A 16,893-nucleotide genomic window follows, 5' to 3' on the forward strand; every position below is an offset into this window, starting at 1 on the left:
TATTTGAGAATGTTCGACTCAATTTGCAATGAGTTTTACCATTTCTTTCTTGAAGATATTTTATTCGCTGTGCATTTTACTAACCCATCCCTTCTGTTTTCTTTTGGAGTAAAATAAATGCTACTCCTTACTATTCAAACTAGATTAAGTCGATTTATTTAATTTTTTAACATGCTTGCTAGAGAGTGACAGCATCGAGTGACATGGTGTCAGCCCATCTTGACATAAACTAAAGTTCTGGGTCACTCGGGGAAAACCTGGAAAACTCAGGAAATTTGAAAATGCCAACTTAGTAGACACTCTGTAATTACACTCATATTTTATTATATCTTTAGTTTTTGTCTATTGCTCCGTATTCTCTGCATGACGAGGTATCATTTAGTACTATTTTCATGCTTATATGACACCTACAAGTCACCTATACGACCATATTTGTCTAGACATGGTTACAAGATACCCAGATACGTCAAATCCACCAGAAGTCAGCTAATAAGACCTTGTCTTCAAAACTTCTGATAGTGCCAGGTTAGCAGCCCTTAAGGTTCAGTTTCAGAATGTGCTGTGAAGGTGCTAAAAGGGCTCTTGGTGACTAGAAGCTCGAAGATCACAGCGATGAATATTTAGACATTGATGCATTGACAAAATAATACAACTGCTTTTTTCCCCCTAAATGTAATGCTTAATTTTACATTCAGTAACTTAGTAATCAGTTTCTTGAGTGGCTCTGAGGTGAATGAAAATAATGCATCATTGGAAAGTGGTAGAATGCACAATACATAGAGGAAATGCACCAAGTAAAAAAAAGAAAACAACCTCTGGCTAATTTTCATGAAATAAAACATTGTATATGTTGATCCTGCATACACTGGATATTACATTGATGATAGCAGAGGTATTTCTTTTTTAAACTAACATTTTCATCCATGTTTCTTCTGATGTAACTTAATTGTAGTAAAAATCGGTTATATCACATTTAAATTCTCTGCAATAACTGTCCTTAACTGTAATTAACTGCACTTTGCAGCCAATACATTAAAGGGCCCCTCACCAGGCCCCATAACAAATTTTGGTTATACACTGGAAGTTGTTATATGTCCTCTAGGGAGCGTTCTGCCAAAAAAAATTTTCAAATCAGCTCATTAATAGCCCAGATAGAAATATTTCAGTGCCACGAACTCATGATTTCAGCAGGTGGGCTCCACTGCATAGCGAGACTCCCTCTCCACCCGCCCGCCCCATCTAGCCTTTGCAAGCGAAATTCCTTCCCTGCGTTCGCCCATGCAGTGCACGATTTTGCACGCTATGCACAAGGACATATCACTAGCAGTATAATTCAGTGCTACACGAATACTGAGGCAAAGCAAGCAGATCGCAGAGCATGATCACGCACTGGAACATAGTAAAAAATGGCATAGTTTCGATACCTGCGCATGTGACTGCACGACCGTGAGAACAAGCAGACGAAATGGAAGTACATCGCTCTTGCTTCAGTGCGAAGTAAAACAAGAAAACATGCAGACATTCCGTTTGTGTGTTATTATTTCTCTAAACCTCAATTCATCAATTCAAGCAACAGGTCACGCAAATAACAGATGTTGCCTTGAATAATTCTCAGTCACGTGTCACCACGAGCTACGTCACACTGTGGACACGATTACGTAGGCGCAGGAGCTTGACTACGTCACCGTCCCTCTCCAGGTGGATTCACCGCGAGTGAAGAGGGAAACGGCGTTCGGATTGAAATTTCAGGCCTTTCTGCGGCACGTAGCAATGTAATTCTTTGCAAACACGATCATTGGCGCACATAGTATGCTCTATGCTTGTCAGCTCAAAATGGCCAGACCTAGTGAGGGCCCTTTAATGCTTTGCTCCGCTATAAAATTTCTGAATTAAGATCTTTCCTAAGGCCTCTCATTTTGCTGTTTGCAGGTGGTGCACTTCCCACCAGCTCTCTACATCCATGTAACTCAAGAACTCGGAAAACGACTTGTGCTGATTCTTAACAAAGTAGATCTGGTCCCAGATACCCTTACGGCTGCCTGGATAACCTTTTTTCGTGAGCGTTACCCAGGCTTAATAGTGCTGCCTTTTGCATCTTATGCAGGCATGACAGCAAAGGGAAAACGAGGTCAGTTCCCATTCTGCACTTATGAATTATACAGATGAGTGACTTCACCATGCACATTAACAATAATCAGAATATGCTAAGAGAGCACTGCGATGAGGCCAGTTTTTTTATAATAGCCTTGCACATTGTACAGGAAAGCGCCAAGGCAAGCTACGCATGGCCTCTGAAGCCTGTCGAGGGCTCCTCGATGCCTGCAAAGACATGGTAGGAGATCAAGGTATGTGTGCCTTCCAATTTTTCATAGAAGCTGGCAGGGACCGTGAGAAGGTCTGAATAATCAGTTTGAGAAAGGAAATTATCTAAAGCAGTAATTGCTTTATTAGCACATACTTTGACTGAACCTGGAAAAGTTTGCTCCTGTACGTGTGTTCACATTGATGTGTTATCTATTCATTTAATATATTATAGTTCAGCAGTCAAGTAAACAATGATCATTGTCATTGCAACAGTTTTTCTGCAATTCAAGAATGAGGAAGAGTAAAAAACCGTGAGTGCAAATGCTGGTACAGTGGTCCTTACAAGATTAAGATGGTCTATGCCTTGTGACACAGCATGTGGTTCACACACACTGAGTACTGATATTGGTTTTAGCATCGAGTAGCAGTGTAATCAGTGTTGTGGTAATGAAGTACAATAGTGGTGCTGAAAGCACGCATGAAAACCTGCATCAATGTCATCTGTAACATTTAATTTGGAGGCTATAGAAATGAGCACTGTAATGTTTTCTAATCCTGCTATTTAACAAAGGAAAAAAGCTCCAAATAAGTAGTTTTAAGCGAATAAAGAAAAGTGTATCTGTCATTGCAGCTGAGGCAGTAGAAGTTGGGACTTTATTACAGCAGACAATAGATATATTCCAAATTAGTTTGGTATAGGTAAATTTCTATATGTAAATTATGTCAATAACTCATTTGAGATTGACAGAATCCATTCAGCAATTAGTGCATAATTAGAGGGAACCCTGTTTGAACAAAGAAGCAAGCAGTGATATTTATTGACATGGATTGCTGCCCGCACTTCATGGCTTGCCTGTCAAACACAAGCAAGAAATTCAAATGGATGCAGATGAGATGACATGCAGTCACCATGATACACATTGTGTTTTGGTGTTGTGGTTTGATACTTCTGGTTAATAAACATCCAAAGTTAATGGCAGGCTCACAGTTTTCGGCTCTATTTGACCGCTAGTGAGCATTCTACTACCTAGTTGCAACACAATTCCTTTGGTGTGCATCACTAAAGCAGATCAATTGTTATGAATCCTGCTGCTATCTACTTTACATGTTGCCTTCTTGCACTAAACATTTCTATAGACCACACAAGTGGGTGTCCTATGCTGGATACAGTATCAATCGCAAGAGCCTTTATAATGGATGTTTTATGGGCGTATCGCTAAAGGAGTCTGTCATCAGAAAAACAGGTATCGTGTGCCCAGATCTTTGCCAGAGCTGCTCCTTTCCACTCTAGAGAGGGTGTTATAGTCTTTCTCCACCCTAGTCCTGTGGTAGCTTGGTACCCCCAATGTGCCGCACGAGAAGAAAGCGCGATGGCAGCTAATGTGGTGGCTGCAGCTGCTGAGAGAAAGCATTGCTATGCAGAGGAACAGTGCAACCATCAGGCAGCTGAGACACCAGCTGAACGTGAAGCACAATAGTGCAATGAAACTGAAGCTAAGTGACTGCAATTCGAAGACGAGACTCCAGCTCATCGCGAAAAACAGTAAGATGGTGTAGTTAAAGCTATATATGAGTGCGCGGGACCTGGGTTCAGGTTGCATGTGTGAGTACATGTCACCGGGATTTACCATGATTTGTCTCTGTGATCACCTTCCGGGCACCTTCTCATCACTGAATGCTTCTTCACCGCAGCAGATGTTCCACAAGATTTCTATGAGTTTGACGTGGGACCTTTACTCTTGCGATAGCTTTTGCTCATACACCCTGGCTGCCGTACTGTGGTCTGCCTTGGGTTAATAATTAACCCATGTTTGTTGGCGTTCTAGCTCTACAACAGCTCTGTGCCATGTAGAGAGTCAACGAACCTGGCCATAGTGTCCTTTGTGCACTGTGGAGTGGAGGAGCATTGTGCCCTTTTCTTACTGTCGCTCACCGGGCAAGCCTCATGGAAGGGCCTCTCCACACTGCTTGACACTACAAGAAGTGAGAGGGGACTGGCACAAATGTGGCAGTGTTGTCTGAGGTGACCTATGTGCGACCCACAAGTCACTATTCTATACTTAAGCAAGTCCCTACAAGTCATGCTATACTATACTATTCTGTACAAGTCATTCCATACTTAAGCAACTGTAATGCAATCGTATTGTGACTGCATAAACACAATCACGACTGCAGATAGAAAAATTCTGATTAATAATGTTCCACAATGTTTTCTGTGTTACCACTGGAGGATTTGACACTTCAACTAGCAAGCCTTCCATTTGCACTAGAAAAAAAAGATTAGGGCCATAAAAATTTGTTGTTCGTCTCTTAAATAACTGACAATCTTATACCTGTTAAATTAGAATGTATACGTAGACTTTCTGATGAAGTTCCAAACACCTTCTCAAAGCAAATTTCAAGTCATGTGTTGTCAAACACTTTACCTTCTCATGGTTTACAATGTATTAAAAAAAAATTTTTTTTACCAAAATAAGTGTGCATTCTAGATATCAGGCAGCGACATAACAATACCAAGCAAATTAAAAGTGTCAACCAGCTGTTATTTATTTGATCTTATCAGAAATCACCCAGTAAGTGTGCAGCAGCTCAAAAGATTGAGTGCAATTCACAAGATAGTTAAAAGGACTGACAACTGGCCACAATGTGTTATGAGACTTCGATAGAAATTAAATGACCATGATTTAAGTGGCAGAATCCAGCATGCTGTTTGCGATTTAAGTAGGAATTAAAATTTTAAATTGGCAAAGAAAATCTCAAAAACCAGTAAGTCTGGTGGTGAAATCTTGGTACTCCGGATGTAGTAAATGAGATTGCTGTACGTAAGTCAGCTGTTATTCAGTACAGCATACTTATTGCTTAAAATTGCAGTTCGTATATATTTTGACGCTTGCACTTTATTGTAGTAAGGGGGGTACCATGAAAATTGGTTGTCAGACCCTTTAAACTATATTGTAGTGCTGTGACCTGGCCAGGTGAGCTGTCCCATCTCTCATTTACACTCTTTGCAGTGGACTTGACCTCCTGGAGAAACAAGATAGAGGAGGAACTTGCTGAGGAGGCAGGGGATGATGACGATGAGGAAGAGCATGACGCACTAGCTTCGGCCCCCACAGAGCTCGTAGCACCAGACACCAGCTTCTACGAAGAGGAGAGATTCAAAGGCGGTCGTCTCACTCTGGGCTTTGTTGGTCAGACTTCATTTTATTATGGCCTCTTGAATTTTGCACCCCTCATTTATTTTCCTTGTGTTGCTCCTTGGATTCTTGAAATGAACTGTTAGCATAAAGTTGCTATTTGAACAATAATCTGCAAAGCAGGCATGCTGTAACTGGTGAATGTTACAAATCGTACCTCTTTGGACAGTAATCTGCATGGCAGGCATACTGTAAATAACATAACCAATCGCATATGTCTTTACTACAGTAAAAACTCTCTAATTCGTATTTCACAGGACCAAAAATATATCCGAATTAACTGAATGTTGGATTATCGAGTGTACCAACAGAACAATAAACAAATACTCAGTACATCAACACAATTTTATTTACCGAATGAATCGGCAAATCGTATTTCTATTTTGCACAAGAGCAGTGCAGAAGCTGCAGTTCTCGTCATCTTGTGACTGATTAGCGGTCACAGTAGCAAAGGCCTCGCGGTTTCTTTCGCACTGCGGCCACGGTGCAACGCCTGTGTCTTCATCAGAGACATGCTTTTCACTAGTGAGCTGGTTGACAACAGATTGTCCGTTTGTTGCAATGTAGCCACGAATTTGCTGCCACCGAGACTGGGTTATTATTTACGCATTGCACTGAGTCAAAGCAAAGCTACTGCTTGCCACAACCGCTACAGACGAAACGGTGGTCACCATCGATGCAATCATCATGGATGGATGGAGACCATGCTATTCTGGAAGCACACAGCCAACGTGCACTGAATCAAAATGAAACTACTGTTTGCTACTTCCGCTGCGGACGAAACCATGGTCCTATCAATGCCACGATCACGAATGGTGACTACTCAGTTATGAAAGTGCGCGGCCAACGTGCACCGAGTCAAAACGAAACTACTGTTAGGCGCAGCCGCTGTAGACAAAACCGTGGGCACTATCGATGCGATCACTGACGGGGACTACACAGTTTTAAAGGTGCCCATGACACGCACCCACGCAGTGTCATGGGCTGTGGCAAATGCAAGAATAAAGGTTATGAAAACAAATAAACACAAAGTGTTCCATTGTTGCGGTTGTTTTCCCCTGATGGCTGGCAATGCAGGCTCCGCCGCATTGTTTTGGTTGGATGCTAACGACGCTTTCGCTCTTTTACATTGCACATTTGCGGTGCTCTGCACTCGCCGCGCTCCAAGGGTTGTGCAAATTAACTGTTGTGAGGCCAAATACATCCCAATTAATTAATTGTTTTATGCCATTAAATAATGCATATGCCTGCCGGGACCAGAGGACGAGTTTGAATTATCCAATTTTCCGAATTACCGAGGTTTTACTAGTAAAACAAAAAACACGCAGACATTCCGTTTGTGTGTTTTATTATTTCTCTAAACTTCAATTCGTCAACTCAAGCAACAGATCATACAAATAACAGATGTTACCTTGAATAATTCTCGAAGTCACATGTCACCACGAGCGACGTCACACTGCGGACATGAGTATGTACACACAGGGACCCGAGTATGTCACCGTCTGGCTCCGAGCGCAGTCGCCGCGAGGGAAAGGGCATTTGGATTGAAATTTCAGGCCTTTTTGGGGTGCATAGCAATGTAATACTTTGCAAACACGCTCGTGAGTGCGCATTGTATGCTCTGCATGTGTCAGCTCAAAAGGGTCAGACCTGGTGAGTGGCCCTTTAACCACATATGACATTGTTGTATAAAAATCAAACCTTTAGCAATTGAACACCTTGTTATTATGAACATCCATTTTGCAGTAAGCAAAGAACAGTTGTATCAGAGTGTGTGTGGTGCAGGAATGTTTTTATTTTTTTCAAGCAAGGACAGGAAAGGCTCCACATGGGGCAAGTTTAATGCCAATGAGAATATAGTGTGGCTAGTGAAGCCTCAGTTTTGGATTCGATTACAACGTGCATGTCAATTCTAGCATTTTTTTTCTTCTTTCTTTGTGTAGAGAAAGTGTGCGTTAGAATCGGGTAAATAGCTACAGCAAATCTTTTTCAGCATGATGTTTTGCAATGAGCATTGTTCCTATTTACTTTTTGCTTTCTTTGATTGTATATACAGTAGAACTTCGTTGATGCGTTTCCGTTATGTACGTTTTCCCGGCGCCAACGTTTGCAATCGAGAACACAAAAAATAATCCAATCGATTTACACTCATTTTTCCCGGTTCATACGTTCCCAGAAAACACGATTTTTGGCCACCAACGTTCAGTACATTGGCAAAATGTGATCGTGTGATACGTTTTCCGGTCACTAGATCCTATGTAGACAAGAAACTGTGCGAGGCGCGCGCGATCGAGAGCAGTATAAAGCTGCCCGCTGCAGCAGCTTCACTGCAGTACTCGGCTGCCCGTCTCACGTGAAAATGCTGGCATGACCTCAGTTTCTCATTTCGGCACCAACAAATCTTCTTGGGCTATCACCACCAATCCTATTGCGATAAGCATCTTCGCCTATCTGCTTCACAATGCGTGGTGCCGTCGGAAGCATAGCGCACACTTTTAATAGGCGATATCCAAAACGCACCGCCGTTTCCTGCTGCAGACTGCGATCGTATACGTCTTCCAGCCTCTATATCCCACGTGAACAATAAAAGGTGCGAGGTGCACACGATCGAGAATAGTATATATCCTCCCGTCTCGCGTGAAAACGACGGCGCGCGCAGTTTCTTATTCTGGTACCAGCAAATCTCCGCCTAGGTCGTCGCACGCCGCATTCACAGCTATCGCTGCTAAACCTATTGCGATAAGCATCTTCACCTATCTGTTTTTCTGCATGTGGTGCGTAGTTCCATGGGAAGCGTACTGCACGCTTCAAATAGGCGATAATCCAAACGCACTGCTGTTCCCTGCTGCAGGCAGCGCAATGTGGGCTTCGCATTTTGCTTAGGTGGCAACCGGCATCACCCACCAGCTCGATTTCATTTCGGTTTCCCGTCGCCCTTGCAAAACAACATGCAATAGGAAAACTATAAAACACGTCTCGGGCTGCCAGAGCACCACCAGCTCAACACGCGTCGGCACCTCGTGATGCTATGATCCGCGCGATGCTTCGCATTGCATAGGTGTCAACAGTAGTTGAGTCTGTCAAATTCTTTTAGTTAGTTCGGATCATACGTTTTCCCAGTTAGTACATTTTTTCTCGCATTCTTCTTTCCAAAACATATGAACAAGGTTCTACTATATTTTGTTTGACAACTAAAGTAAATCAGAATTCTTGTACAGTTCTGGAAAAGAATTTAGTTGAAAAGGGGGATAAGTGTAGTTATGTACATTTGTTTGTTTTTTCTTTTTTTAAAAGATGTATATTAATGTTTGTAAGCACTGTTTGTTCTAGAACATAGGCAGCTGCACATATGCTTGACATTAGGAGCTGTGATACCATGTGATTGAGTTCAGCTTTTGGAGTAGAATTATCAAGCCTTTTTACCTCCTTCATCTGAAAATTTCGTTGGGGTTTGCTTTCTTCACAGGGCAACCCAATGTGGGAAAGTCATCCCTGCTGAATGCCTTAGTTGGACGCAAAGTAGTGAGCGTGTCGCGCACCCCTGGCCACACCAAGCACTTCCAGACCATTTTTCTGACAGACAATGTGCGCCTGTGCGACTGTCCAGGTCTAGTATTCCCAAGCCTGCAGCCCAAGGCACTGCAGGTTAGCCCCATTCTCTTCCTGTTAAGTTTATATCATGGCTTGAAGCACAGGCACAAAGGAGTTTTGCAGTTTTGCAGTTTTGTTACATTACTGCAGTAAATACCCCTTTTGGGGAGCAACTTCATATTTGTGGAAAGCCCAAAAGTAGTAGAAGCAAGTTTTGTGCTGACTTGCATAGGACAAAACTTGGAATAACTTTTGTAATTGTCAGATTTGCAAGATATTTTTGTGTAGTGTTGTCCTCACTGAAAGAAACGATTAGAAAAAGGGGGTCAGGTTCAACGATGGTACACTGAACCTGACATTATGCATAGCATGCATAGTTTGTGGTACCTTTAAAGACCCATGTTGCAAATGAGTGATGAGCTTGTTATTACACAGTTGGACATCATACTAGCAAAGCTTCAGGAGTAGTCCAAGTTCTTTTTGGCTCTCACAAGCATTTTGCAGCCATCAAAATGAGGCATAGAGACAGAAAAATGCATAGGTATAGCTTTGTATAAACTGAGCTTTGCTGCATAAAGTGCTTTTTCTTTAGATTATTTACGTTGTACACAGCTTACAAAGCAAGTCACTGAATTTTTGAATATCTGCACTTTAAGTGGTTGCACACTAGCATAAACAAAACAATTTTTAAAGCCTGCATACATGCAAAGCATGTAGACCAAGCAGCCATACATACACACATATCCAACAATCAAAGCCTAGGACTGGGATGTTTGCATCCTTTCAGTTTCATGAATGTTGAAAGTTAATGCTCAGAGACCGACCTTTCAGCTAGTCTTCACATAAAGCAGACACAATAACACAAAAAAAGAAGTGTGCTGCAGTAAAGTACTTATTTCTCATGCACGAACTGAAAAACCAAAGAGCGACAATGCACATGCGTTCAGTGTGGAGTTCGGCACAGAGTACAAGTCACTGATGAGCTGTTAGACCAGAAGCGTCTCCGTTACCTGGGCACTGCCCGTACCTCCCCAAAGCGCCTTATAGCACGTGACTTATATAGTGCGTTATCACCATGGCATGCAGGCTGTTTTTTTCTTTCTTCTCCTCATTCATTTGTTCTGCATGTTCTCATTGCCTTTGTCGCTCTCCTCTCTGGCGCGGGCAAACCCCATTGAGAATGTGCCTGCTATCTAACTTATCTACTGGGTTTTCCAGCAGCCACATTAAAATTGGCGTTTTGTTTTCTGTAACTGGCACTGCAGTCAAGCTCACATATAACGGCCCCACTTAAGACGAACTTTCGCTTAAAAATGAACGAGAGCCGTGCGATTGTCAAAATATACATTATTTCAATGGCATAAAATAGCACGTATAATGAACGTCCTTGAGCCCTGCCGATCAGTTACAGTGAACGGGCAGCATAAACCCGACGCCGCGACGCGAAATAACGAGAACCTCCGACCCCTTTGCGCGCGCAGTCTGTTTTTCCAAGCCTCCTCGGAGGCAAACTATCTGATTCGTGTCCCTCTACCCTCTGCCTGCCATTACGCACTGCTCACGAGTGTTGGTGTGTAGCTTCCAAGATTGCCCTCCCGACCGTCCTCGTAACTCCGCTCGCCTCTCCTCACTCTTTCTTGCAACACCCTTGCTGTCTTGGTGCGCACGCTACGGCGCCGGCTAAAGTTCAGAAGTTTTGTTTTCTGGCCGTTACCGGGGGCGAAGCAGGCCTCTCCACACTAGTCTCCATGCTTCCTCGCTTCCACGCGTCATTCTAGTTGGGCCCAAGTTGTAATTCAGCATGGCGGACGGGAATGCCGTGCCTGCGGCGGTCACGAAACGAAAAGTGCTGAACATGGCAACGAAGCGAGCAATATTGAAGGAAGTGTCTCAAGGTGCTAAAAACTGCGATTGGTAAAAAAGTGCAACATGCCTAAATCAACCACCTCGACAATTCTAAAGAACAAGAAAATGATCGCCAGCTCTGCCGCCGACTCAACGAACAGAAAGCGCCTGCGGAAGGCCACCTATACGGACGTAGAGCTTAAGTGGTTCGCCGACACACGGGCTCACAACGTTCTGATAAGTGTACCAATGATGCTGGGCAAAGCCAAAAACTTTGTGTTCCTGCTAGATTTTCCCAGGCAATGGCTCAGGCAATGGCTGGCTACATCGATTCAAAGTGTGGCATGGTATTGTTTTTAAACCGTTTGTCGGCGAGGCGGCTTCGGTAAGTGACCAAGACATTGCAACTTGGCTTGTAAGCCATTACTGCAAACTACACGGAGCAGGACGTGTATAACACAGACAAACCTGCGTTATTTTATCAGATGCTGCCGGGCAAGACGCGCGTCATGAAAGGCAACTGATGTGCTGGCGGCAAGCACAGTAAAGTGCACATTACAGTACTTCTGTGCACTAATATGGATGGCAGTGACCGCCGCGTGCCCTTTGTAATTGGACAATCAAAGCTGCATTGCTTTTGGAGCTGTGTACCTGTGCGCTACAGGCACAATACTAAAAAAAGGCGTGGATGATGCGCAATCTATTCACGGAGTGGCTGGGCGAGTTTGACCGCGACATGCAGAGGCAAGGAAGGCGCATGCTGCTCATGCTTGACGACTGCTCAGCGTACAATGTGCGAACGTCTCTGACAGCAGTTACTCTACTTTTCCTGCCACCCAATACCACTTTGAAAGTGCAGCCTCTTGATTTGGGCATAACGTGCGCATTTGAGGCATCGTATAGTTGTTGCATTAATTGTGGAGCGCTTGCTCATCGCTGTTGACCGCCCGGCCGCCTACTTGCTGCTTCGAGTTTCACTGTATTCAGCTGTTGACATCACGAAGGCGGCCTGGGCGACGGTGACGGCCGCTTGTGTGCGGAACTGTTTCCGGAAGGCCAGCTTCATTGACGCAGTGCCTGATGCTTCCGAAGATGATCGGTCCGGTGGCGATTTGTGGCAGCAAGTTGTCGACTCCGACATAGGAGGCTACGACACTGATTGGGATGACTTTATTTCTGCTAATGTAGACACTGATATTGTGGAGCCGTGCACAGACGAGAGCATCGCTGCAAAGCCTGGGCGGAGAGCGATGCAAAGGAATCTGATGACGATGAAACTTCGGAGCTAGCACCCATAAGCGTGTCTGTAGCAATGGGCTACATAGAGAGCCTCAGGCAATTTGTCTATGCCAAGGGCCTTAGTGAAGAGCACACTGCTGCTTTAAATAAACTGGAGACCGTTCAGTCACTCAGTATGTTGATTGGTCTGCGGGTGATATGCGGTGGATAGTTTGTGGATGGCAGAACAGGAACGAAGAAGGTCTTCAATATCGCGGTACAAGAAAGTGCGGCCACGATCAGCGAGCAGCTGCCTCGGTGTGCCGTGATGCAGTATGACGTCATACAGGAGGAAATCCTCAACGTCTGTGGCGCAGCTTGTCGGTAGTGCTCGCATGATGACGTAATGCGTTGTGTGGTCAGTCACAACAGCGACCCACTTGTTGCCGGTATTAGGTGTAGGAAAAGGGCCTAGGAGATAGACACCAATGAGAAAGAATGGTTTGGAGGGGACATCGATGAGGTGTCGGCGTTCAGCGGGTAATATAGCAGGTCGCTTGCAGCGCTGACAGTGTGCACCGGCAACATCGTAGCGGCGCACGGAGTGATACAGGCCGTGCCAGTAAATGCGTCGTCGTACACGGTCGTAGGTACGGAAGAAACTGAGGTGGCCGGTGGTGGGTGCGTCGTGTAGCTACTTAAGAACTACTACCCGAAGATGTCGAGGTAGAATGAGCAAAAGTTTCGGGCCATCAGGACGAAAATTGCGCTGGTACAGAATGCTGTCGCAGAGTACGAATACACTAACAGCGGGTTCAGGATGCACAGAAGCTACATAATCAATAAAGAGATGTAAAGAATCATCACGGCATTGTTCATTGTGAATGTCCCGCAAGTCTGAAATGGCTAGGACGCAAGCATCGGTGTCGTGGGCATCATGGTATGGACTGTCGACCGGGTGACGGAAGAGACACTAGGCGTCCTTTTGTAGATGGCCAGATGTGTAAAAGTGTATTCTTGTGGCCACAGTGCCCACCAACCCAGTCGTCCAGCTGGGTCTTTCAGCAATGAGAGCCAGCACAAGGCAGGGTGATCTGTGATAACAAAAAATGGGCAGCCAAACAAGTAAGGCCAGTACTTGGCTACAGCCCAAACCAATGCCAGGCACTCATGTTCGGCAATGGAAAACTTCCGTTCTGTGGGTGAGAGAAGGCAGCTAGCATTTGCCATTATCCACTGTGCGTTGTTCTGCGGTTGAACAAGAACAGCTCATATGCTGTGGTCACTGGCATCTGTGTGAATTTCAGTAGCAGCAGATGGGTAGAAGTGACAAAGGGGGAGCCATTAGCAAGCGGATGAGGGCAACAAAGGCTTCGGCTTGCACAGAGCCCCATGAGAAGGAAACATATTTTTGAGTAGGTCAGTGAGTTGGCGGGCAGTGTCGGCAAAGTTCTTGATGAAGCAACAGAAATAGGAACATAGTCCAACAAAGATTCTGACATCTGCTGTGGATGACGGTACGGGAAAGTTTGAACGGCATGAATCTTGTCAGGATTGGGTGGAACTCCTGCAGCACTGACAAGGTGGCCAAGAACAGTAATCTGGCAACGTCCAAAGTGGCACTTGGACAAGTGGAGTTTCAGGCCAGCATATCAGAAAACAGCAAGAATGGCCAACAGACGCATAAGATGACTCGCAAGTTTGAGCGAAAGAACTATCACATTGTGTAAATAACATAGACAAGTGGACCATTTATAGTCGCGAAGTAGAGAGTCCATTGTTCGCTTGAAGGTTGCCAGGGCATTACAAAGGCCAAAGAGCATAACCTTGAATTGATAAAGCTTGTCCAGTGTTAATGAAAGTGGTCTTTTCACATTATATGTCATCTACAGAGATCTGCCAATACCAAGAGCGAAGGTCTGTGGACGAGAAATAAAGTCTAACTTCGTTAATTTGAACACGCTTAATTCGAACTTCTGGTTTAGTCATTTTTAGGACGACAGAAAGCTGAGCTAGTTGGTAAGGATTCATAATGCAAAAAAGGGGTAAGGTGTGCAGACACGGACACTTGTGTCCGTGTTGTCCATTGTTTTGTGTCCGTGTCTGCACGCCTTGCCCCGTTTTTGCATTATGAACGGTTTAGTCAAACTGACGCTATGGTCCTGTCAAAGTTATGTGTATTCCAATGGGCAAAAACGTCCAGTAATTCGAACACTCAAGCATTTGCGACAGTTAATTCGAACAAGCTGCGCTCCGACAATGTTCTCTGCAGTGCACCAAATCATGCGGCAATGCCTCCGACCAGCATTGCTCTGGCCTTGTCATAGAGGAAAAGCTTAGGAGAGACCCCTTAATGCCGCCCACGAAGGAAAAAAGAAGCAAAAAAGAAAAACATGGCAGAAATTTTACCCTCAAATGGCAAGGTCACTGTTTCTGTGTCGCGCTGTAATGCCCCAACCACATGAGCGGCAAAATGCGCGGTGTGCAAGGGATCAGTCCTCGGCCGATTTTTTGCGGCTTGCCGTGGCAGCAAGCGAGCCGCAAGCGTAGGATACCAATAAAAATGGCCCCTAGAGTGACGTATGTGCTGGAAACTGGTATCATGCGCACCTGCCCTACCGCTCTGTTTGTACTTGCGTCTGGTTCAGCTGGACCGCTTGTTTCGCACTGTCGTCTGCTCGTGTCAGCTCTTGCTTGCGCTTGTTTTGCTTAGCTTAGTTTGATCTCTTTCGCACTTGTTTATTTACAATGACGAGTCTGAACTGAGACTTCCTGATGGAAAGGTTGTTGGAGACAGTGCGCCATATCCGATTCTACACGACAAGACAGACCCTGAATACAAGGATGCGAAGGTGACACCCAGTACCTCATTCTCTTTGTCTTTTGAATGCGGCGACGCCGCAACAGAAGGGCGCACACCAACATCATTATGACCTGTGGCAATGACTTCATCATGTTGATAAGACATTACTGGCGTAAGAACACAGGACAAAGGACGTAAACACAGCACCGATCTGCCAGCAGACGAAGGAAAAAGCATGTGAGCACGCAGAGGGAAGCAGCGACGGAGGCCCAGTCCAGCCTCAGCAACTCCGCTGCTTTGGTGGCAGTCTTAGGTGGTATAGGTAATTATCGCCATCCATCAATCTGGTGGGAAAGCAAATCCAATTACCTCCCACCCTTCCTCGCAACTGCGCTCCCATTGCCCTCCCTCTCAGCTCCCTCGTAACACCCTCACCTTCGACGGTCCCCACGTGCATGCGCCTCTGCGCCGCCAACTTAGCTCGCTCTTTGAAGTTTCATTTTCTGCTGTTATTGGGAAGCGAGCATTGGCGGCGTGGGCAGTTTGAGCTTGAGAAAAATAGCACATATAGGACTCAGGCAATAATGAAGGGTTGCTTGTTTTTATGCTTGCATCTTACCACTGTCTGCACAGCATGGATTTCACATGTTCCATCATTAAACAAGCAGAGCGTTTCGATGATTTTATGGGAGCACGCATGTGAGATATCAGATGATTCCATAGCTGAAAATTTGCCTCCCTGGTCAGTCACATTGCTTTTATAATTTATTTTTTAGGGTCACCACCATTTTTACTAGTATCACCCGCACACCCAAATGCAGAATTAAACCGCGTGTTGTATACCCTATTGTAGTGCCCAGAGTTTTAATAGCCAATGCAGCACTTTTTAATTAGTTAAAAGAGTACATTGATGCAATATTAACAGTTTGAAAGCAGTTGCAAAGCATGGCATTAAATAACTCTTGTAAACCACGTGCTACACTGAAATCATTTTCAAAGCAGGGACAACTACAGTGAAGCAACATGAATATATTGTTATGATGCAACCAAGAGTGGCACCAGTCAGAAGATGATTTGATGTGTGTAGGTGGAGTCGGTCTCGACAGCCATCTTGTTTGTGCATTGTTGTCTCTCTTGTAAATATTGTAAATACATCGTTATATGTGACTTCTGCAATGTAGAAAATTGGTGAGAGGCACTGGGTACACACGAGAAACAACGGAGCTCCGCAGTGGTCGTAACCTTGGACTGGTCAACATGATGGACAAAGCAGGACCTGACATGGCGCAGCCAGCATCAACGCCTACAAGCCCGACGGTTGTGCTGGCTCAGCCGTGGGATCCAGGAACGTTCTTCGGTACCGACCACCTCGACGTGGAAGACTGGATCACCACGTATGAGCATAAAAGGGCCTGCAACAAATGGGATGCGACGATTATGTTGGCGAACTTGGTCTTGTACCTACAAGGCATGGTGAAGGTGTGGTATGACAACCACGAGGAAGAGCTTAACGACTGGGACACGTGCGAATAGAAGCTGAGGGACATGTTTGGCTGACCCGCCGGGCGGAAGAGCACCGCAAAGAAAGAACTAGCGACATACACCCAGATGTCCGCAGAGTCATACGTCTCTTACATCCAGGTGCTGGCTCTGTGCCGTAAAGCTGACAGCGATATGGCTGAGTCAGACAAGTTTGGGCATGTACTGAAGGGGATCGCTGACGATGCTTTCAACCTGCTCCTGTACAAAAATTGTGAAACAGTACAGGACATCATAAAAGAGTGTCAACGCTTTGAGCAGGCCAAGAGCCACCACATTGAAACACCGTTCGCACATCTGCTGAACACAGCTGCGACATCCTCGTGTGACTACAAGCTAGGAGTGCAGCAACCATCATCATCAGATGACCTGACGCAGATAGTGTGGCGAGAACTT

At 45.0% G+C, this 16,893-nt stretch overlaps 1 protein-coding gene across 2 annotated transcripts in view; it reads left to right on the plus strand.

The window, feature by feature from the left end:
* Window positions 1–16,893, plus strand: part of Ns4 (Nucleostemin 4) — an 86,561-nt gene that overhangs the window by 45,106 nt on the left and 24,562 nt on the right. For both annotated transcript variants that reach the window (XM_050196637.3, XM_055063640.2), the window contains 4 exons: window positions 1,930–2,128; window positions 2,262–2,345; window positions 5,316–5,495; window positions 8,968–9,146. In XM_050196637.3, coding sequence (XP_050052594.1) covers window positions 1,930–2,128; window positions 2,262–2,345; window positions 5,316–5,495; window positions 8,968–9,146 — 642 coding nt within the window. The remainder of the gene's footprint in view (window positions 1–1,929; window positions 2,129–2,261; window positions 2,346–5,315; window positions 5,496–8,967; window positions 9,147–16,893) is intronic.

Source organism: Dermacentor andersoni, chromosome 1, assembly GCF_023375885.2.
Source record: "Dermacentor andersoni chromosome 1, qqDerAnde1_hic_scaffold, whole genome shotgun sequence".
In the NCBI taxonomy this organism is placed as follows: Eukaryota; Metazoa; Arthropoda; class Arachnida; order Ixodida; family Ixodidae; genus Dermacentor; species Dermacentor andersoni.